This window comes from Argopecten irradians, chromosome 12, assembly GCF_041381155.1.
Source record: "Argopecten irradians isolate NY chromosome 12, Ai_NY, whole genome shotgun sequence".
Taxonomy (NCBI): domain Eukaryota; kingdom Metazoa; phylum Mollusca; class Bivalvia; order Pectinida; family Pectinidae; genus Argopecten; species Argopecten irradians.
The window spans coordinates 5,564,448-5,587,750 of NC_091145.1; the positions used below are offsets into that span (position 1 = coordinate 5,564,448).

General features: G+C 33.5%; 3 protein-coding genes across 4 annotated transcripts; all 3 read right to left on the bottom strand.

Moving 5' to 3' along the window:
- Window positions 1–204: 204 nt before the first annotated feature.
- On the bottom strand, window positions 205–5,438 carry LOC138305164 (uncharacterized). Of its 2 annotated transcripts, none has more exons than XM_069245582.1 (4): window positions 5,209–5,438; window positions 3,556–3,712; window positions 2,920–3,092; window positions 205–2,328 (listed from the first exon to the last, which is right to left on the bottom strand). In XM_069245582.1, the coding sequence occupies exons 2-4, from the start codon at window positions 3,684–3,686 to the stop codon at window positions 2,105–2,107; spliced, it is 528 nt and encodes a 175-aa protein (XP_069101683.1). In that variant the 5' UTR covers window positions 3,687–3,712; window positions 5,209–5,438; the 3' UTR covers window positions 205–2,104. The 2 variants fall into 2 exon arrangements, with proteins under 2 accessions (XP_069101683.1, XP_069101682.1); XM_069245581.1 differs by having other exon boundaries at window positions 3,556–3,720; window positions 5,209–5,433.
- Window positions 5,439–7,350: 1,912 nt separating this feature from the next.
- On the bottom strand, window positions 7,351–13,368 carry LOC138336451 (solute carrier family 23 member 2-like). Its single transcript, XM_069285958.1, has 6 exons — window positions 13,248–13,368; window positions 12,598–12,754; window positions 11,771–12,024; window positions 11,086–11,359; window positions 8,947–9,042; window positions 7,351–8,110 (listed from the first exon to the last, which is right to left on the bottom strand). Exons 4-6 carry the CDS (start codon window positions 11,243–11,245, stop codon window positions 7,878–7,880), a joined length of 489 nt encoding a protein of 162 aa, XP_069142059.1. The 5' UTR covers window positions 11,246–11,359; window positions 11,771–12,024; window positions 12,598–12,754; window positions 13,248–13,368; the 3' UTR covers window positions 7,351–7,877.
- An 877-nt stretch (window positions 13,369–14,245) lies between these two features.
- LOC138336602 (solute carrier family 23 member 2-like) lies at window positions 14,246–19,960 on the bottom strand. Its single transcript, XM_069286123.1, has 4 exons — window positions 19,625–19,960; window positions 16,462–16,619; window positions 15,159–15,259; window positions 14,246–14,882 (listed from the first exon to the last, which is right to left on the bottom strand). The coding sequence occupies exons 1-4, from the start codon at window positions 19,958–19,960 to the stop codon at window positions 14,716–14,718; spliced, it is 762 nt and encodes a 253-aa protein (XP_069142224.1). The 3' UTR covers window positions 14,246–14,715.
- Window positions 19,961–23,303: the final 3,343 nt, after the last annotated feature.

Below are 23,303 nucleotides of genomic sequence, written 5' to 3' on the forward strand. Positions count from 1 at the left end.
TCATGTTAAAAACGGAGCCAGAGGATCACGTGACGAAAACCATAATACCTACATTTTTACCTTACACTTCATAATGAATGTCATGTTACAAACACTCTTCAAACATACCAAACAAGGAAAATAATCAGATGTACGCGCGTCTTTGTTATTCTTCAATTATAACTACCTCATGTAAAAAAAACAATGCCATATACGACAACTATGGATTGTGTAATCTGTGTGATGTTTTATTTCACTTATCCGTGTTATTTCATTAAAAAATAATACAAAAGCTCTTTTAATATTTGAAAGATACCGCATACAATTTACATATATCAAATATAAAATGCTAGAGTGCCCTAGCATGGCAAGCCAATTTGCCATCTGTTGATGAAACAACGTTTATACAGTGTAACTACAATTCATATTTATATTTATTTTACATCATATAATACATTACATACCATACATTTTAATCCTTATACATTATGATAAAGATATATTATTATAATAAATATATAAAAAAATATCTTGTAATCATGTAAGACGTATTATAAAAACATACTGTAATAAAAATCCATATTTTATATTGGCATATGATAATGATAGTTTAGTCAGCAGTTGTTACGATACACCTGGCACACATAAAAAAACAATAGATACATTTTGACACTTGAATATTAATTAGTATTATTTCAAGGGACATAATTGCGCATAAACAAGGTTTCAGTGCTGACCATTTTTCTTTCGTGTTTTGATAAAACAAAATACACATGTACAATAAATAACGTTTTTTGAGAGTAAAATACATTACACAAAGACAAATCGCTGACATCAATATCAGAATTAGTAAAACATTAAAATGGATTATCAATGTGATGTTTAAACTAAAGTTCAAACAGTGTTTTAACATACACATGATAAGCATTAGAAAGCATATATCACAGTCTATAAGCAATCAAAACCAGATCAAAATGTACAATCGATTTGCAAACTACATTCACAAAGCAATACGCGTCGATATATCTATTTAAATAAATCAAATATAGCAAAAACACATTGCTTTTCTCGATTCATGGTATATAAATATGAGTTTCGATATAAACGCACAAAAACCTTCAAAACAAAAAAAAGTGAATTTTGTGATTTTAGCACCAAGAAACGATTAACAATAAACTACAATACAATGACATGTTACAATACAATGACATGTTACAATACAATGACATGTTACAATACAATGACATGTTACAATACAATGACATGTTAATATATAGGTACTGTATATATCATAACAGTGTAACAATAACGGGGTACAAAATTACTTGAAATGGGACTAATTCACGTACCACATAATAACCGATAACATTTGTGCGGGACTAGTATTTCCAGTGGTGATGAAACGTAACTCTTTGTAATCTTCCCGCTGAAATAACGTTATCCCGCGATAACGTCATGTGACGTCATTCCATCACTAATAGAAACAATAGTCCCGCACAAACGTTATCGGGTATCACGTGATACGTGAATGAGCGTTATAACCTATACCGTATTATCTCTAAAAGCTACCGCCAACTTCTTGCATAGTTTACAATAATTTTGATTTTGGCAGAGTTAATGCAGAGTGTATTGTAGGCGATAATATCGTAAAGCGTCAAGATTTGGTGAGTATCCGATACAAATATCACTTAAATTACAGAAAACAGCTGTTGTCGAAGAAAGATTCAAAGAGTTAAACTAAAAAAAAACAAGAAAAGGGAAATAAGAAATAGCACTTGCTGTGCGACATAGAGAGTTTTGTCTGATCTCTTCTTGAACTTAGTCGCAATACATAGAAACGAGAAAAGGGACATACGAAAAAGTAACTGCTGTGCAGTCTCGAACAATGGGTTACTTAACCTCTTGTCGAGTTCAAAGGAAAATATTAGGGGAACCACAAAATAAAAATACATCAGATGAACTTTCTCCTTTGGTTACAACATAATTTTCAGTGACAAATTTTGATTTTGTCAAGACATTTGATTGATATCGACAATTATTGTTTTGCACTAATGATTCGAAAACATTAGTGATGATCACAATCACAATCAGTTACCATAGGAACCGAATGCGGTATTTTCATTGGTCAGTAACTAGGTGGGGAAATATTTTCATTCTCATTCACAACTTCAGAGTAAGGCGGAGGTGAGTTAATAGTCGGTGTTTTGATTGCGTCATCATAACTAGGCGGAGACAAAGGCATGTCTGTGATTGGATGCGTAGGATCTTCTGCTCTCTGATTGGTCACTTGATCCGACTGTCTTCCCATTCTTATCAAATTTTCAATCGTGGCTACAACTAATGTGCGACCTGAAAAAAATATCATACAATTGTAAATACATCTTACATGAACTGTTTTGATTAATTTACTAAATTAGCTCACTTGAAATACATCGTGTGCATATATCAACAATTAAAATCAGTTAAATATCGCCTTAGCACTTGAAAATATTCATACTTAATTATTTTTTTTTATTTTTTTTGTATTTTTTCTTTCTTTCTTTAGGAACTATTACAAAAGTCCATGAGTAAATTGTAAACAACATTTTAAGAGGAAGCAACAAGAAGGAAATAAAAAAAATTCCATGATAGCGTTATCCGTTCTTTTATCCTTTTTACTTTCATCATTTACATTCAAATAGTTGATAATAAAATAAAGTTAATGATAAAACATGGTAACAATCTGACGTTAACTTGGCAACTGTCGTTAATTTACTACTTGTAAAATTAAATTAACTCATGAATAAATGTCAAAATACAACATCGTCGTCTTCTTCGTTTTTGTTATTGTTGTTCTTGTTGCTGGTTGACGTTGTTTTAAAGTATTTACACAAACAAATGGACCATTAGTTATTGGTATAAGAAGAAAGAAAAATAAAACTGAACATCAAGCATACTTACTAAGATCCACCGAGATTCTTTGTTGGCCAGATCGAGCAGACGCCCGTCTGTTGGCGGATGTCGTGGCGGCAGACTGTCTGTTCTTTAGCCGAGCCACTCTGCCAACACAGCACACGATCAGCAGGAACAGTATGAACACGGTAAGCGCATAGAAGAAAATGCTAAACGGTGGTCTGAAAATGAAATGATAAACTTCCTGGTACATCTGATTATTCATGTGTTATCATAAAGAAATATATCAATTGTCTTCAAAACGGAGGTTTATTATCCAATAACGCAATTTGTCACTGCATGCCTGTTTTTTTTCTGCTATAATACCTTCTGTTTTGCTATGGTACATAGTCCAGGGTGGATATAACGATAGTGGTAGTAACCCCATTACAATAAAATATCTTTAAATCAAATCCCTGGAGTATTGAGAATGGGGGGTGGATGTTATGACAGTGATAGTAACCCCTGGAGTATTGAGAATGGCGTGGATAAAGCGACAGTGATAGTTTTTCCGGGAGTATTGAGGATGGTTTGGATATAACGACAGTGATAGTAACCCCTGGATTACTGAGGATGATAGTATATATTAGGACAGTGGTAGTAATTGAGGATGTTTGTGGCTGGAATATCGAGGAGAGAACTTACAATGAGGCTGACGAATCGTCGTCTGATGAACAACATGGGGTCGTTATAGAAAAATTACCACAACAGCCATAACTACAGTACACCTTCAGTGCACTCCCATCCCAAGAGGGACAGTAGGTCGCGGTCGGCATTGTAGGAGGTGGCTGAACATTAAAACCTGAAAAACTGAATAAAACTTTAATTGCTCGATCATACAGTCAAATATGTTGGCATACATGATAATTTATTGCTATTGATACAATATATAAAGCTTTTAAAACGTTTCTGGAAATAAATGAGTTGATTTATTATTTATTATGATTGTTGACTATATGGACAAGATGGAAATGAAAGAAGCGATTTATTATTTATTATAATTGTTGATTATATGGGCAAGTTTAATGGGAAAAAATACAACAATATATGGAAAGCAAACTCAAGGAAACTGAAAGCAGTCATGCTTTCGAAGTTCATAATTCGATCTTGAATTTGATATCTTGGTTTTGTGATTTTGAATCTGTGAAAATGGGAACTTGAATGAATATGAATCGGTTATCTTGGACATGTGGAGTTGAATTATGGAAATACAATGAATTAAGAAATTGAATACAAAATACAATGAATAGCTTACATAGAATCCATCGAACCACAACCAAGCCCAAAAATATCAAGAATAAAGAAAGAAAACCAAGGAAAAGGCACAACTATACATATTGATGATTGAATAATCTGGCAGTTCTAAGTCAGATAGACTAGGTATAGCTAGGTAGTATCTGTTTCCTTAAACTTGAAAAATCAGTGTCCATTACCGTAAATGTAGATATTTTTGCGAGTGCTTGATTTCGCGGTTTACAAGCATAAGACTTTCGCGGTGTTGTTATTTTTGCAATAGATATACCGTCAGACATAAGACTACATAGTTCATACATTTACAAAATATTACGCGCGGAGAAAATTTTCCACATGTGTAGTATGTACTCGTCGGTACTCCATCATTTTACACACCCATGACTATTGTGCATAAATCAATGCATTGTAATGTGTACTACTGGGTATAATAGTATATGTATTTCAATCTATGACCTTTATATATTTTTTCTTCCATAATGGAAAGTATATGACAAGATGAAATGACGCGATATTAAAGTCGTTACGGAGAACATCAGGAAAAGTTGATATGGAAATTTTATCATATCTATTTTTAGATGTTATGAAAATATTTGATAATTGCGATTTACTTCCCCGCTGTTTTGTTTCGTCCTGGTCCCATTCGACTTCCGTACAAAAATATGGACTTCTATAGAAGTTCTTATTCGTGTCCATACTGTGCGATGTCACGTTTACAAAATGTATTGAATCATGGTTACGAAACCGTGTCACGTTTTTCGTCAAGTTGACAGCCATTTCGTAACATAGTCCACACATGATTAACTACACTTAATACACGACAGCCATACAATAACCATTACCATCGATGTTTTAATTCATTTGTCTTTCACGCTAATAGGTTAATCTGCAAACTTTATATAGAGGCCAACACTACTATCAACAATAATAACAAGAACACATATCGTAAACACCCATCACGGGTATGTGCGTACTAAGATAAATACATGTTATATAGCGACTTTCTGAAATCTACATACACGATAAGACATAACAGGTATTACTTACCTTGATAAAACAGTATCACTGTATCTGACCATGGAAACCTGCGTGGTATTTCAGTAGTCCAGTTTACAATGTGCGGCCATTTTAAATAACTACTTCCTCGTTGAGTGTGTATGAGTCTCTCCCTCAGGTACACACATACTTATATATATTTTTACGGGTACATGTTACGTTCTAGTTTGTGTACACATGTGTGTTATTTTGACCCACTCCACCTCTGCGTTTTCTATCTCCGGTTGTTTACCTATGCAAATTTCGACTGTAAAACATCGAGCTAGAAATGTATAATAAAAAGAACGTGCTTATATGTTGATTTACAGTCGTTTCAAAGATTTCTGGCTTATGTGTTTACATTGTCAACAAACACGACTTGAATTGAAGAGTTTTACGTGCCGTCACGTTATCGTTACTGGAAACGCATAATTCAACAAACACTAAATCATGCCACTACGGAGTTTTATATAGATGTTACATTAACCTGATTTGTAATGGACTGTCTTTTTTAATACGAATGTCCCTTAGCTGAATGTCCTGTAGTTTGAATGCTCGCTAAAGCTCGTATCTTCAAAAATTGCATATTAACTAATTCGCGTTTGTTAGACATGATAAAAAACAGTCATTTGTTGGGGGAACCTCTATTTAGGACATGCTCATAATTAATTAAAGATGCTCCACCGCCGACAGAGCAAAAATGATATTCATCATTTGAACAATAATTGGTGTTTAATCGTGTATATATATGTCTAATTAACACAAAAAATTAATTTAATATAATTTATTTCGCCATTAATGCATGCGCAATTAGTACTTCATTTCATATAGGATATAGTGACACGCATTTTTTTCGGGATGCAATTAATTATTTTTCATTTTTTTAACTGAAAGTAAGATTAGAAGCTCAATCTTTTCAATGGTGGTAATGATGTAAAGTAAGTAACTTTTGCAACTGAAGAAAAATACTAAATCGTCTGCTCTCGTTTTTTTGAAAGTAAAAAAAAATACCATTTGTCAGCGGTGGAGCATCTTTAACAGTAAACAATTGAGTCATGGGGCCAAACTCCCCAAGTCCGATTTGGATGTGGTGACTTTGAGTTTTTGCATATGTAACAGAACATTTGGAGGACAGTGTATATGTAATTTCATTTATCAATTAAAAATGAAAAATATCATTTAAAACAAACAATACTTTGTGACAGCTGATCGCTGATAAGCTGTCCCAGGTAAGTGGGGTGTGTCTCTTTAAAAAAAAATGCACCTTTAAGTTTTTAAGAAATATAATACTCGAGATTACAATTATTTGTTTTGTTTTACATACGTTTGAGGAGACACTACTCGTGTTATATCTTATATTCTCGCCTCCTACCTTAGCTGTTTCTAACACCGCTTAAGCAGATACATGCACATCCAATTTTCATCTTGACAAAAATTTCTCTAACTCTTTTAAAAAAAATGTTTGAGACGAGATGCATAGAAGATTTTTCTTGTAATTCTGTGTCATTTATTAATCTTGCTGTCTTTTACTCATATTTTGAGGCTAGCTGTACGGATGTGTTGATCATTTCCAATGCAACAAAACAAGAAACAAAAAAAATCTTATTCAATTTTGATTGAATAAAAAAGCTATGTTATTAATTATAAATCTTGGAATATCTTTCGCAAACACGTAGCCATTTCCACTCAAGTTTGAAATATATACCGAAAAATCTGTTCTGTTTATAAAAAAAAACTAAATTTACTATCATCAGAATAAAATACACGAAGTCACGCTTACTTTAATCATTGAAATTGCGCCTCTTTGTTGTACAAATGTGACCAATGTCGAAATTGAAAATAATTCCATTGTTTACTGTTTATATCAAAGGTTCTTCTGGTTGAACTTCATTTCATCTGCGAGAGCATCATGAAAATTTTATTTAGATTGAAAAAATATATAAAATTAAGGAAATCAACATGATAAACTACGCACATTGTGTAGGTTATTGACAAGGAAAAAAATAGCAATGGGTAGATAACTAAATATGCCATTCATCGAAGACATTGCCATACGAATATTACAGTATAGTGAATTCTTGGTGACAATGAGGACTAAAGAGATAGATCTGGTGAGTGAAAACAACATCGTAAACAACAACTTATCGTTGAGTAGTTTTATTTCATTTACTATGTATTATCATAAACATTATATATATATATATATGGTTCTTACACATAATTTTGGTTGGTTTCCAGATTGGATATTATGGCTTAAATGTGAAGCTATCTAAATCCAGACGTACAAGACACCCATACAAATAGATGCTAAATACTGGCTAAGTTTGATACGCAGATACATTGTACATTTAGTAAAAAGTTAAGGACGGCGTAAGTTTCAAGATATCATGGGTTCCGTTTCATAAGCATTCCTTAACTTTAAGGAATTCCTTAACTTAAAATTGTCCATTATGGAAGTTAAGGAAAAATCTTAAGTTAAGGAGCCGTCCTTGAAATCCGTAATGCTTTTCTATGCACAATTTTAAGTTAAGGATTTTTTTAAATTCAAGGAAAATTCATGAAAATGGGCCTTGATGTTAAAAACTAAAATTGTCGTCCTTAGTTGTAGAAAATGAACGAGACCTATCCTGTAAAACAAACGATGATTTCTTTATGTAAAGTAAGGAATAGTACAAATCAACCTATATACTTTCTTTTTTATCTAATTCATTTTGTTGATACGCAAACGTATTTGGCATTATTGGAATGTACCGAAACCCCTTCCAACCCCGCATACATCTTGGGACGATAGGTTCATAAACTTCCAACCCTTCTGAATATTCCTTTTCCTGTTTGGACGTGACGTCATTCTTATCATCACTTCCGCTGGATGCCCCCTCCGTCCATGAAAGTAAGCCTCTTTCAGCAGCTGTTCCTATAAAGTAGATTTATTTTAATAAAAACATGTCTAACTTTTATTTCTGTGGTATAATACAACCATCTGTGTCGTAGTTTTAAGTTATATACAGTCGAATCTGTCTTAAGCGACCACTCAATGGATATTGAAAAGCGGTCTCTTAATAGAGAGTGGTATCTTAATAGAGTAGCTCAGGTTTAGGAGGATATAGATTTAAAATATGAATTGTTATTTACTGTTCACGAATTCAGGGAATTATGAACATTTATATTATATTGTAAAATAAACTAAATATATTTTTAAAAAATCTAAAATAAATCATTTCGGTAATTTTTACTATCAAACCATAATATTGAAAAAAAAAGATTATAACAAAAAGGTGATGGATTCAAAATTTAAAAAAAAAGAAACCACAAACTACGAAAAAATGATAAGCAATCGCGTAATTTATACTGGAAAAGTACAATTCATAGATATTAGATTAATCTAAATGACACATTAATAAGTTGTTTCATATGGGACAAGGAAGTAATTCAAACCGTGTGGACAAAACAAAATTGTCAAATTTTCGAGGCGATCTGCCCCTTTATCAAGACATACAAAACGAACACGATTACATAATAGTATACGAACAGTAATGCGGGACAAAGTAGACAAATATTAAGCTATACAGCACAATGGAGCGCAATTTACCCTTCGGCAAGTGGCAACCGAAGGCCGGATCTACAAAAATGTATCCATGCTGTTCGGTAGAACGCTAAAATAAATTGTTGCATATATATATAGCTAGACAGATATCAGTAAATAAAAATACAATAGAAAACATTGAATGATTTAAAAAAATATTACCATACCAACGATAGTGTTATCTAGTATACACGCCAATAGGGTACCAGCAATCGCCGCATTTCCAAATAACATCGAGATGATTTGATCCAAGGCTTCGTTCCCTACAGAAAATAAGGCACAGAAAAAAATCTCAGTTATGATTATAATTATGAATTAATGTTTCGTCCTATAAGTATGGTCAGATTTTTTTAAAAATCAATTAATTATCCGAAATAAATTAATATTTTAACCTGTATAATACTTATCGGGGTCATGGCATCCTCGATACTCCAGGGGCTACTATCACTGACGTTATATCCACCACTGGACTATCCATAGTAAACCTAGAGGCAACATAACAGAACATGTAATTTAGTCATAGTCATTTGATGTAAATCAAAAGAATCGTATAACGGTTCATTGAAGTTGACTGTGTTGCCTTGTAGTTGGGCGTCGCTCTCTCTGTAGTCTTCAAAGGAAGTCTTTGCAGTCCTGTGATTGGTCAGATTTTTTCTTCTAAACTGCCTTCCGTTTTACTATGAGATAGTCCAGAGGTGGATTACGACAGTGATAGTAACCCCTGGAATATCGAAGATAACTTTAGGGATTTTAAAGCCCCTCACATGCATTGATCGGTGTAATATCCCAAGATTTTACTTGTAGGTTTATGGGACATGGTGAGTCCGATCAATGCGGAAGAAAAATCACGACAAAAGTATTTCTATAATGTTAACGTTTGTTACCTGTCTTAATTTGTTACCTGTCTTAAAACATAATGTCTGTTACCTGTCTTAAAACATAACGTCTGTTACCTGTCTTAAAACATAACGTCTGTTACCTGTCTTAAAACATAACGTCTGTTACCTGTCTTAAAACATAACGTCTGTTACCTGTCTTAAAACATAACGTCTGTTATCTGTCTTAAAACATAACGTCTGTTACCTGGTACCTGTCTTAAAACATAACTGTTCTGTTACGTCTGTTACTGTCTTAAAACATAACGTCTGTTACCTGTCTTAAAACATAACGTTTGTTACCTGTCTTAAAACATAACGTCTGTTACCTGTCTTAAAACATAACGTTTGTTACCTGTCTTAAAACATAACGTCTTGTTATCTGTCTTAAAACATAACGTCTGTTACCTGTCTTATAACATAACGTCTGTTACCTGTCTTAAAACATAACGTCTGTTACCTGTCTTAAAACATAACGTTTGTTACCTGTCTTAAAACATAACGTCTGTTATCTGTCTTAAAACATAACGTCTGTTACCTGTCTTAAAACATAACGTTTGTTACCTGTCTTAAAACATAACGTCTGTTACCTGTCTTAAAACATAACGTCTGTTACCTGTCTTAAAACATAACGTTGTTACCTGTCTTAAAACATAACGTCTGTTAAACAAACCATAACGTCTGTTAAAACATAAGTTGTTACCTTCTAAAACATAACGTCTGTTACCTGTCTTTAAAAACATAACGTCTGTTACCTGTCTTAAAACATAACGTCTGTTACCTGTCTTAAAACATAACGTCTGTTACCTGTCTTAAAACATAACGTCTGTACCTGTCTTAAAACATAACGTCTGTCTTAAAACATAACGTACTAACATCTGTTACCTGTCTTAAAACATAACGTCTGTTACCTGTCTTAAAACATAACGTCTGTTACCTGTCTTAAAACATAACGTCTGTTACCTGTCTTAAAACATAACGTCTGTTACCTGTCTTAAAACATAACGTCTGTTACCTGTCTTAAAACATAACGTCTGTTACCTGTCTTAAAACATAACGTCTGTTACCTGTCTTAAAACATAACGTCTGTTACCTGTCTTAAAACATAACGTCTGTTACCTGTCTTAAAACATAACGTCTGTTACCTGTCTTAAAACATAACGTCTGTTACCTGTCTTAAAACATAACGTCTGTTACCTGTCTTAAAACATAACGTCTGTTACCTGTCTTAAAACATAACGTCTGTTACCTGTCTTAAAACATAACGTCTGTTACCTGTCTTAAAACATAACGTCTGTTACCTGTCTTAAAACATAACGTCTGTTACCTGTCTTAAAACATAACGTCTGTTACCTGTCTTAAAACATAACGTCTGTTACCTGTCTTAAAACATAACGTCTGTTATCTGTCTTGAGATATAACATTTGTTACCTGTTTTCAGACGGTCCGGGTTTTCCTCTATCCAATGCGGCACTATGGAGCCGACAGCTATGGCCATCCCCATGATGGCCAAGTTCCGGTTTGACCGCAGGTCCACGTGGTGGAGATTTGCGATGACCACTCCAATAAACATACTGACCATTATCAACATAGTACCTCCCAGGACTGGGCGGGGGATGGTGATGAACAGGGCGCAGAACTACCCGAGGATGCCGAACAACATGTACAGGAAACCGAGGACAAGGAACACACGCCTGCTCGCTACCTGTCACAAAAGAGTATCATGGGATGGCGGCTCTAAAACGAGGCTCAAAATCGACATATCTTACAAAACCAACGGTCAATAGCAAAAAGTCAAAATTCAGGGGTTTTTTTTTTTTTTTTTTTGTTTGTTTGATTAGTTTAACGTCCTATTAACAGCCAGGACGTGCCAAGTTTGTTGGTGGAGGAAAGCCGGAGAACCCGGAGAAAAACCACCGACCAGCGGTCAGTACCTGGCAACTGCCCCACATGGGATTCGAACTCGCGACCCAGAGGTGGAGGGCATGTCAAAATTGAATTTAAAATATAATTATGCCTCAAAGAGAAAATTATTCAACAAAATATGTCTGGATATGAATTTTTAGTTTAGTTTAGGAGAAAGATAAGTTGGTCAGTACAGCCTCTGGTTACACACCTTTGTGATACGTATTGCCCCAATGTTTCCGCCATAAGATCCCGTGGCGTGTCCGCACCCTAACGTCCCTGACAGAAAAGAGCAAAAACCTTCCACCGCGATCCCCCTATTGACAGCATGGGCAGGCGGGGGTGGAACATTACAGGCCATTGCGCATGCGTAGTAATCGGCAATGGAATCCATAAGATTAATCAAGGTTGCAATCAAGAATCCTACGAAGGCGTCCCCACTAAATAACGGCGTCCCAAATTGACCTAATTAACAAAAATGATGTTGATTAATTGTTTCCAAATGATTTAAAGGGGCAATTAGTTTAATTTAATTGTAATTATGTGTTCCTGTAAAACAATATTGGTATAAACTTAATTACAATAGACCCCTCTTAATTTGAAGTCAGTTATATTGAAATACTGCTTGTATATGAAATGAACTATTATCCCTGTTCATTCATATACATTACCTTTCTCCTTGGTTATATGGATATCTGGATAATATGAAGAGTATGACCATTATCAAAAGACTTCACTATAACCGGGTTCTACTGTACTTTATATTCATTTTGAACAATAAACCACCAAAACCCATAGTTATTGCATATTTCTATGATTAATGACTTTCGTAAGTCTTGCACGAAATAATAACCACAACTTTTTGAACTGTTATTTTTATTTTAAATCTGTAAAATAATATATTTTCGGTGTCAACATGATTTCTGTTTTTTTTTTCTGATTTAATAATCACCTTAAAAACAAGTTTTTGTTGTTTTCCTTAGGTTTTGTTTCTATTGTTTTTATTTTTTGACTGTTTGCAATAATTAGTGTATTTACCTGGGTAAGGGAAATAAATCCAGCTAGCATTCTGTATCACTCCAGGCACTATGTCCGTCCTGGCGAAATAATCGGGCTCCTTCGGGTTGTCGGAGAATCCGCCAGTTTCCGTGACTACGGCGCACAATAACCAACCCGATAATAACGCTATCAATATCTGTATAAAATGTAATACTTTCAATAAAAACATTTCTTTTCCATCGAATAGTATGAAATAAAATATCGTATTTATCATATTATATGGGTGTTAAAGAGATGAGAGTTCTGGATTTGAAACGTATTGTTCTATAAGAATACGTATTTCCGTTTCCGGCATTGTTACTCTATCCGGTGTAGACTGAAACTTAACTACGTTTTGGTCTAGAAATAATTATTATCACCGCGACCCGTTTTATGACGTTTGAAAACGTTTCCTTATATAGAATATTCCGTCTTTGCATATTACAGAGTTAGCTCCCTTGCAGGTAGTATCAATTGTTACGTCATTATTTTGTGAGCGCAATTCACGTCGTTTCATCCGAAAAGTATGACGTTACGCTCGCAAACTCATGACGTCACAATCAATACCTACCCGCAAGGGCAGATAACTCTGTAATATGCAAATATGGAATATATATTGAAGTCTCATAGAAGAACGCAATTGCACTTACTCCAGTAGTTTGGTGAAAATTGGAACGTATTATATGGCATCCCCTCGTCTTGGACCAAAATGGCAGAGGCATCTTCCAGTGACCCAAGCATAAAGACAAGATGACGGAAATAGCTGATGTCCTGCAAGTTGACGGATGATTTACAAGTAACAATGGCTCTATGGAGACTATTAGTACAATTTGGCCACAATAAATCATCTTTTTACATAACAATAGACTAAACGTTATATACAAGAATTTTAAGTCGAAATTAGTTGGTTATTTTAGCTGTATGTGTAAAAATGTGAATGGATTTCCTTGCCAATTCATTATATTTTATTGTCAAATGAAGCAACATTGGGAATTAGTTGCTTCAAGACCTACTTTGAAAGGAATCATCTTTATAATTGTATTCTATAGGAAAATCTTATTTTTAAAGAATGCGATTTGCATTTGCTTAATGAAAATGTTATATTGTATCGTCATTCAAATGCAACAAATTGGCTAAAACATAATAATAAATACTTCTGCATTTTTGCGGAGCACTTTATATTTATTTTATATTAGTCCTTCATCTACAAATGTATTACACTGAGATGAATAAGCAATAACATAATCGGAACGTTTTACTTACATAGCACCTATACCCCAATGTACTGATATCATGTTGGCAGTAATCCTCGCCACCCATAGGCCCACCAATAGAAGTGTCGGTACGACTGTGATTGGGCCGACAAACCTCAGCAGGACCCCAATAAGACCGGACACTCCAACAAAAGTGTGAATACACCCGATTATCATCAGGCTTCCCATCATCTGAAAGGATTGTCAATTTATATGATTTATGCTCAATCTCTTCAATGATACTTACTGGTCGACAACCTCTTTTTTCTAAATGAGGTTCTAACTTCCTATTTTTCTTTTGAAATAGGACCCGTATCATTCTGATATGAAGGTTTTTCAGTTTAACTTTTGACCTTCGAAATCTCGTGAATCAAACAATCATTTATTTAAAAGTACATTTAAGGTCGCAGAGGTCTGATTCAGTTATCACGTGACTATTAACATGTTCAGTTGGTAGGGAGCTTATTGGATGGGTAAGAAAATATCTAAAATGAATTATTTTGTTATTTAAATACAAATACCATTTAAGTCTAGATTGCCATGAAAAGCTCTCAAATGGTCTATGTGTTAATTTCAAGTATTTTTTCATTATTATAATTTCATTTTATTCTTTATTTTTTTATTATTATTTTTTTTTTGTAGTCAACTGTGGCAAACTTTTCCCTGATCGATCCTAAACCTTCAATCAGATGCTTCCATCGCTATGGTGTAAGATGCTTTTATTCAAAGAGACATCTATAAATCACACTAAATCACACATATACCTTTCTGATGACTGTTCTCAATTTCTTCACCTAAACGATAAAATGACAGTATTGACATTACAGTAAATGTGCGGTCAAATAATCCACAAGGTCTTTTTAGGCTACGACACGTGTGGTGTGCTACATACCCCTCGTAACTTAACGTAATCCACATACTGGTTGTCCTGAAGAAGGTCTCCGCCCATTATCGTCGTGGTATTTGATGTGAAATTGTAAAGGGTATTGTTTGAATAAAACAATGGGTTTTCTGAGTAGTTACCTGTAGTACCTAAATATCAAAATAAAATGATAAAATTTTACTGTAAAACGATTAAATAACCAAAATGGAATAAAGTCGGACATGTTGAATATAGAAGTGTTCATACCATGAAATTCTGTCGCGCAAAAATTAAAACTATGAGAAGTTTTATGCAATTCTATGTAAAATAAACATAACATTAATCACATACCTACAACAACAAAGTTAAAATGACCTTACAGACATGATATGGATCGTAAAATTAAATATGAAGATGGAAACAACGCCATTTGAAAACCATCTTACCAGGTAAATCTGTCACGCCACATTTGTGTTTCTGTCCGCCGTCCTGTAGAACCAGGAGCGGGATAATGTATTCTGCTGAACCACCTTGGAAAATCGGCAGCCTGTCGAGCAAAAAAAATGTGCAAATTATGATATGAGGGCCCGGTTGTTCAAATGATGACTAGGCTAATCACAGTTTAACGGCAATTTTCTAATCGAGATCAAATAAAGTTTGGTAAGATTTTTAAGAATCCAGTTATTTACTTGCTGAATTTAATGCAGATTTAAAACATGGCTATGATGTCATCTTTTGTTGTCACTCGTGCTTGTTCTGTCTGTAGATAAGTACACCTTTCACTGTACATAGTTTACCTGTAGCTGTAGATTAGTTTCAACAGCTATAGGTGAAACATTTGTATAGTGATAGGTTAAATTAGCATATCACAAAATAAACTATCTTAATGGAAATTGGTATTCATTTCAGATAGTTTGACTTCATAAAGATCTGTCTGCACTGTCTGCCATGTTGCCTCTTGTACTGCTTCACTAGGAATGAGAGGAATTCAAACTCACAAAAAAAATTCTCTGGTAAAAACATTGGTATGGAATTTCATGACAATTTCATGCAATGCATGCATGACCAGAGTACACATTACACAATTGTTTTGAAATGTTTAGTGTCAAAGGTAGTTGAATGCCTTACCTGTAGCTGTAGATTAGTTACACAATAACCATAGTTAGCATTGTACATCAGAGTGCCATGTTTTAAGTAAGAGAAGATAATGAACAATGCTCGGCCCTTCGGGCCGCGCATTGTCCATGATCTTGACTAATCTTGAGGTGTTTCTCCTATACATAATCATAAATTTTGCAGTAAATGAGTAATGGAATTTTCACTACTCAAGTGATAAGTCTAAGCATCCTTTGACAGCCGGGTCCAGGACATTAATAATAAAGAAATGTTATTTGTTGAAGACGTTAGATACTCAATTACTGAGAAATTTAGACCTTGTCCTCCGGAAGAGCACGCGTCCCTTGTTTTGTTAGCGTTACCAGACATTCACTACGATACGGTAATAGCAACACTAAGAATAACTCTACATGACCACAGGGATTTATACGTCCTTTATTACCATAATGTTACAGGTACTTTAAAATGTTGTTCAATTGCAACAAAATAGCCAGGTGTATCTAATAATAATTTTATTAATCTTTTTGATACAATTTTAGTCTTTTATGTCGGTTAACGAAACAGAAACGTGTTTCGGTAATTGAAACGAAATCTAGTAATAATTATCAAAAGTTAAAATAATGCTCGACTTACCTGGAACCAAACAATGACATGGCCATGGTTGAGAAGCCACACATAAACATTGTTGAGCCGAGTAGGTGTCCGCGGAATTCGGCATTGTCTTCCCCATGAACCGCCTGGGCCACCAGGAGGGATATAATCAACTGGGTCGCAAAGGATAGGAGAGCTTGCTGCAACCATATCATGTTTGATAAGTCCTTCTCTGTTAATTATGTTGATGTTATTGTATATTTTGTCTGTACGCTATTAGTGTGGTGAATTTATACAACAATGTTATTGATGCTGATGTTGTGGTATATTTGTACATTGATGCTGATGTTTTGGTATATTTGTACAACAATGTTATTGATGCTGATGTTGTGGTATATTTGTACAACAATGTTATTGATGCTGATGTTGTGGTATATTTGTACAACAATGTTATTGATGCTGATGTTGTGGTATATTTGTACAACAATGTTATTGACGCTGATGTTGTTGTATATTTGTACACAACAATGTTATTGATGCTGATGTTTTGGTATATTTGTACAACAATGTTATTGATGCTGATGTTGTGGTATATTTGTACAACAATGTTATTGATGCTGATGTTTTGGTATATTTGTACAACAATGTTATTGATGCTGATGTTGTGGTATATTTGTACAACAATGTTATTGATGCTGATGTTGTGGTATATTTGTACAACAATGTTATTGATGCTGATGTTGTGGTATATTTGTACAACAATGTTATTGATGCTGATGTTGTGGTATATTTGTACAACAATGTTATTGATGCTGATGTTGTGGTATATTTGTACAACAATGTTATTGATGCTGATGTTGTGGTATATTTGTACAACAATGTTATTGATGCTGATGTTGTGGTATATTTGTACAACAATGTTATTGATGCTGATGTTGTGGTATATTTGTACAACAATGTTATTGATGCTGATGTTGTGGTATATTTGTACAACAATGTTATTGATGCTGATGTTGTGGTATATTTGTACAACAATGTTATTGATGCTGATGTTGTGGTATATTTGTACAACAATGTTATTGATGCTGATGTTGTGGTATATTTGTACAACAATGTTATTGATGCTGATGTTGTGGTATATTTGTACAACAATGTTATTGATGCTGGATGTTTTTTGATATTTGTACAACAATGTTATTGATGCTGATGTTGTGGTATATTTGTACAACAATGTTATTGATGCTGATGTTGTGGTATATTTGTACAACAATGTTATTGATGCTGATGTTTGTGGTATATTTGTACAACAATGTTTATTGATGCTGATGTTGTGGTATATTTGTACAACAAATGATTGTGGTTATTTGTGATGTATTGATGCTGATGTTTGGTATATTTGTACAACAATGTTATTGATGCTGATGTTGTGGTATATTTGTACAACAATGTTATTGATGCTGATGTTGTGGTATATTTGTACAACAATGTTATTGATGCTGATGTTGTGGTATATTTGTACAACAATGTTATTGATGCTGATGTTGTGGTATATTTGTACAACAATGTTATTGATGCTGATGTTGTGGTATATTTGTACAACAATGTTATTGATGCTGATGTTGTGGTATATTTGTACAACAATGTTATTGATGCTGATGTTGTGGTATATTTGTACAACAATGTTATTGATGCTGATGTTGTGGTATATTTGTACAACAATGTTATTGATGCTGATGTTGTGGTATATTTGTACAAACAATGTTATTGATGATGTTGTGTGGTTTGGTATATTTGTACAACAATGTTATTGATGCTGATGTTGTGGTATATTTGTACAACAATGTTATTGATGCTGATGTTGTGGTATATTTGTACAACAATGTTATTGATGCTGATGTTGTGTATATTTGTACAACAATGTTATTGATGCTGATGTTGTGGTATATTTGTACAACAATGTTATTGATGCTGATTTGTGATGTTTTGGTATATTTGTACAAACAATGTTTTTATGTGATGTTGTGGTATATTTGTACAACAATGTTATTGATGCTGATGTTTGTATGTACAACATTGTTATTGATGCTGACGTTGTGGTATATTTGTACAACAAGTTATTGATGCTGATGTTACAACATTGTTATGCGGAGTTGTGGTATTTATACAACATTGTTATTGATGCTGATGTTGTGGTATTTCATACAACATTGTTATGATGCTGATGTTGTGGTATATTTGTACAACATTGATGCTGATGCTGATGTTGTGGTATATTTGTACAACATTGTTATTGATGCTGATGTTGTGGTATATTTGTACAACAATGTTTTTGATGCTGATGTTGTGGTATATTTGTACATTGATGCTGATGTTGTGGTATATTTGTACAACAATGTTATTGATGCTGATGTTGGCCAGGGGTAGATTTTGTTACCTTGACATTCTGGATTATTTTGTCTAATAATGTGTGTAATAATGTGTGTTATAATGTGTGTAATAATGATGTTTTAATTTACTTTATTACGATATGTTTAATGTTGATGTTGTAGTTTTAACTTGCAAAACTGTGTAGGATAGTTACGTTTGGTTCCATTCTGTTTTGATAAATAAAGTTCTTACAAACAATATTTTCATTGGAAATCGTTAGCTGTAGTATAAATCCATTAAAATTCTGAAGTGACTGGGAAAAAGCATGGAGTGAGTTTTGAGCCAATTAAAATGCGTTTTACAAAGAATGATGATATGACTAAAAAGTTATGATGATAGCAGCGAGATGACCGTTGAGCGCATTGCATGAAAGAAGTAGAATTGCATGATGAAGCCGATTACAAATTTCAAAAAGTTAACAAAAGAGGTTTCTGATTGCTGGCGATAGTAAAACTGGAGGTGTATAAACAACAGCAGAAGTATCTGACAACTTCCTGGCAATTTATATTACTCATATCTTAATAATTAATTGAACAATATGGATTGATGAAGCAAGGGAAGGAGTTGACACTAGGAAAACAATTTTGTAAGACACACAGCATGATTCTATTAATTATAAAAAAAACTCCCATGATATATCGTTATGATGTGAGTTATCTCCCTTTGTTTTTTTTTTTTTTCCTTCAGTACTAACGGAGTGAAACGAAGGGACATAACTCTGATAAATCAGACTGATGCCAGCCCATATATAATATAGATCGAGAAATTCCATACCGACCTGGATTGCAAACACAATGGTAAGATAAATTGGTGGGTTGTCTTTGATTCTGTAGACCAGTGGAGTTGTCGTATCCTCAATCGTTATTTTGGGCGGCAAGCTTGAATCGTCGACATCCTCGTCTGTCGTCCCAGTCGGAAGTACCTCGGCCAATTTGGTATCCTGTTGTGAATTTCGGAAGTTCTCTGTCGCGTCTTCCACATCGGTGTTGGTCGGGAGATCACTTGAACGGGTATTATCCATTGCAAGAGGGGTGGTTTCCTTGTCCAATCCAACCTGATATTTACTATTTCCATCACATTCCCCATTTACACTATTATGATAAACGGAATCCATTATTTTTTTCACCCCTAACATGTCACATAACCCGTTTGCGCTGGTTTCCCTGTGAGAAAGATGAATTCTGGACCATGAAATATTACTGGTAGTCAGTTCCCGTACAGAGACTTTTGTAATCACTCATGCGTACATTTTGACTTTTACTTCACAGTCTAGTTGTGATGGGTAGAGCCTGGCATTTCTCCAGCTACGATAATCTACTGTTTATCATGTATGAATTCCTTAGTTGTTGATGTCCTTGTAATGGTCATTTGCGATCTCTTCAATATTTTTTATGAAAACAGGCTGTCCTTCAGTGCATTTTGCATAAGGTCATGGGTCATCAATCATTTTTAATTAATAAGACACCTGACCGGCATGGAAAGCGATTTTACTGTTAGCGTAAACATTTTTGTGCACTCAAATCTTTGGGTGTTTTTCAAATCATATTACTGAGTACAATGTTTGTAATTGTCTAGCTAACCTGGACAAGAAGTAAAATGTTGTGCAAAATACGAAAACGGTTTCTCTCATCATAATTTTAAAATTATCGTTGATTATTAAAGGTTCATTGCGCTATACGACAAAACAACGAAATTGTTAATTTCTAACCCATTACATTGTAACCCATTACTTTGTAACCCATTACATTGTACCCATTACTTGTAACCATTTTGTAACCCATTACTTTTGTAACCATTACTTTGTAACCATTACTTTGTAACCATTACTTTGTAACCATTACTTTGTAACCATTACTTTGTAACCCATTACTTTGTAACCATTACTTTGTAACCATTACTTTGTAACCCATTACTTTGTAACCCATTACATCGTAACCCATTACTTTTATTGTAACCCATTACTTTGTAACCATTACTTTGTAACCCATTACTTTGTAACCCATTACTTTGTAACCCATTACTTTTATTGTAACCCATTACATTGTAACCCATTACTTTGTAACCCATTACTTTGTAACCATTACTTTGTAACCATTACTTTGTAACCCATTACTTTTGTAACCATTTATTTGTAACCATTACTTTGTAACCATTACTTTGTAACCCATTACTTTGTAACCCATTACTTTGTAACCCATTACTTTGTAACCCATTACTTTGTAACCATTACTTTGTATACTTTGTAACCATTACTTTGTAACCATTACTTTGTAACCCATTACTTTGTAACCATTACTTTGTAACCATTACTTTGTAACCATTACTTTGTAAACCATTACTTTGTAACCCATTACTTTGTAACCATTACTTTGTAACCCATTACTTTGTAACCATTACTTTGTAACCATTACTTTGTAACCATTACTTTGTAACCATTACTTTGTAACCATTACTTTGTAACCCATTACTTTGTAACCATTACTTTGTAACCCATTACTTTGTAACTTTGTAACCATTACTTTGTAACCATTACTTTGTAACATTACTTGTAACCCATTACTTTGTAACCATTACTTTGTAACCTTACTTTGTAACCCATTTACTTTGTAACCATTACTTTGTAACCCATTACTTTGTAACCCATTACTTTGTAACCATTACTTTGTAACCCATTACTTTGTAACCATTACTTTGTAACCATTTACTTTGTAACCATTACTTTGTAACCCATTACTTTGTAACCCATTACTTTGTAACCCATTACTTTGTAACCATTACTTTGTAACCCATTACTTTGTAACCATTACTTTGTAACCATTACTTTGTAACCATTACTTTGTAACCCATTACTTTGTAACCATTACTTTGTAACCATTACTTTGTAACCATTACTTTGTAACCATTACTTTGTAACCATTACTTTGTAACCCATTACTTTGTAACCATTACTTGTTACTTTGTAACCATTACTTTTGTAACCATTACTTTGTAACCATTACTTTGTAACCATTACTTTGTAACCATTACTTTGTAACCATTACTTTGTTGTAACCATTAACATTTTGTAACCATTACTTTGTAACCCATTACTTTGTAACCATTACTTTGTAACCATTACTTTGTAACCATTACTTTGTAACCATTACTTTGTAACCATTACTTTGTAACCATTACTTTGTAACCATTACTTTGTAACCATTACTTTGTAACCATTACTTTGTAACCCATTACTTTGTAACCATTACTTTGTAACATTACTTTGTAACCTTTGTAACCTACTTTGTAACCATTACTTTGTAACCCATTACTTTGTAACCCATTACTTTGTAACCCATTACTTTGTAACCATTACTTTGTAACTGTAACCATTACTTTGTAACCATTACTTTGTAACCATTACTTTGTAACCATTACTTTGTAAACCATTACTTTTGTAACCCATTACTTTGTAACCATTACTTTGTAACCATTACTTTGTAACCATTACTTTGTAACCATTACTTTGTAACCATTACTTTGTAAACCATTACTTTGTAACCTTTGTAACCCATTACTTTGTAACCATTACTTTGTAACCATTACTTTGTAACCATTACTTTGTAACCCATTTACTTTGTAACCATTACTTTGTAACCATTACTTTGTAACCATTACTTTGTAACCCATTACTTTGTAACCATTACTTTGTTACTCATTACATTGTAACCCATTACATTGTAACCAATTACTTTGTAACCCATTACTTTGTAACCCATTACATCGTAACCCATTACTTTGTAACCATTACTTTGTAACCATTACTTTGTAACCCATTACTTTGTAACCCATTACTTTTGTAACCATTACTTTGTAACCCATTACTTTGTAACCCATTACTTTGTAACCATTACTTTGTAACCCATTACTTTGTAACCATTACTTTGTAACCATTACTTTGTAACCCATTACTTTGTAACCCATTACTTTGTAACCATTACTTTGTAACCCATTACTTTGTAACCCATTACTTTGTAACCCATTACATTGTAACCATTACTTTGTAACCATTACTTTGTAACCATTACTTTGTAACCCATTACTTTGTAACCCATTACTTTGTAACCATTACTTTGTAACCATTACTTTGTAACCCATTACTTTTGTAACCCATTACTTTGTAACCATTACTTTGTAACCATTACTTTGTAACCCATTACTTTGTAACCCATTACTTTGTAACCATTACTTTGTAACCCATTACTTTGTAACCCATTACTTTGTAACCATTACTTTGTAACCCATTACATTGTAACCCATTACTTTTATTGTAACCCATTACTTTGTAACCCATTACTTTGTAACCCATTACTTTGTAACCATTACATTGTAACCCATTACATTGTAACCCATTACTTTGTAACCCATTACTTTGTAACCCATTACATTGTAACCCATTACTTTGTAACCATTACTTTGTA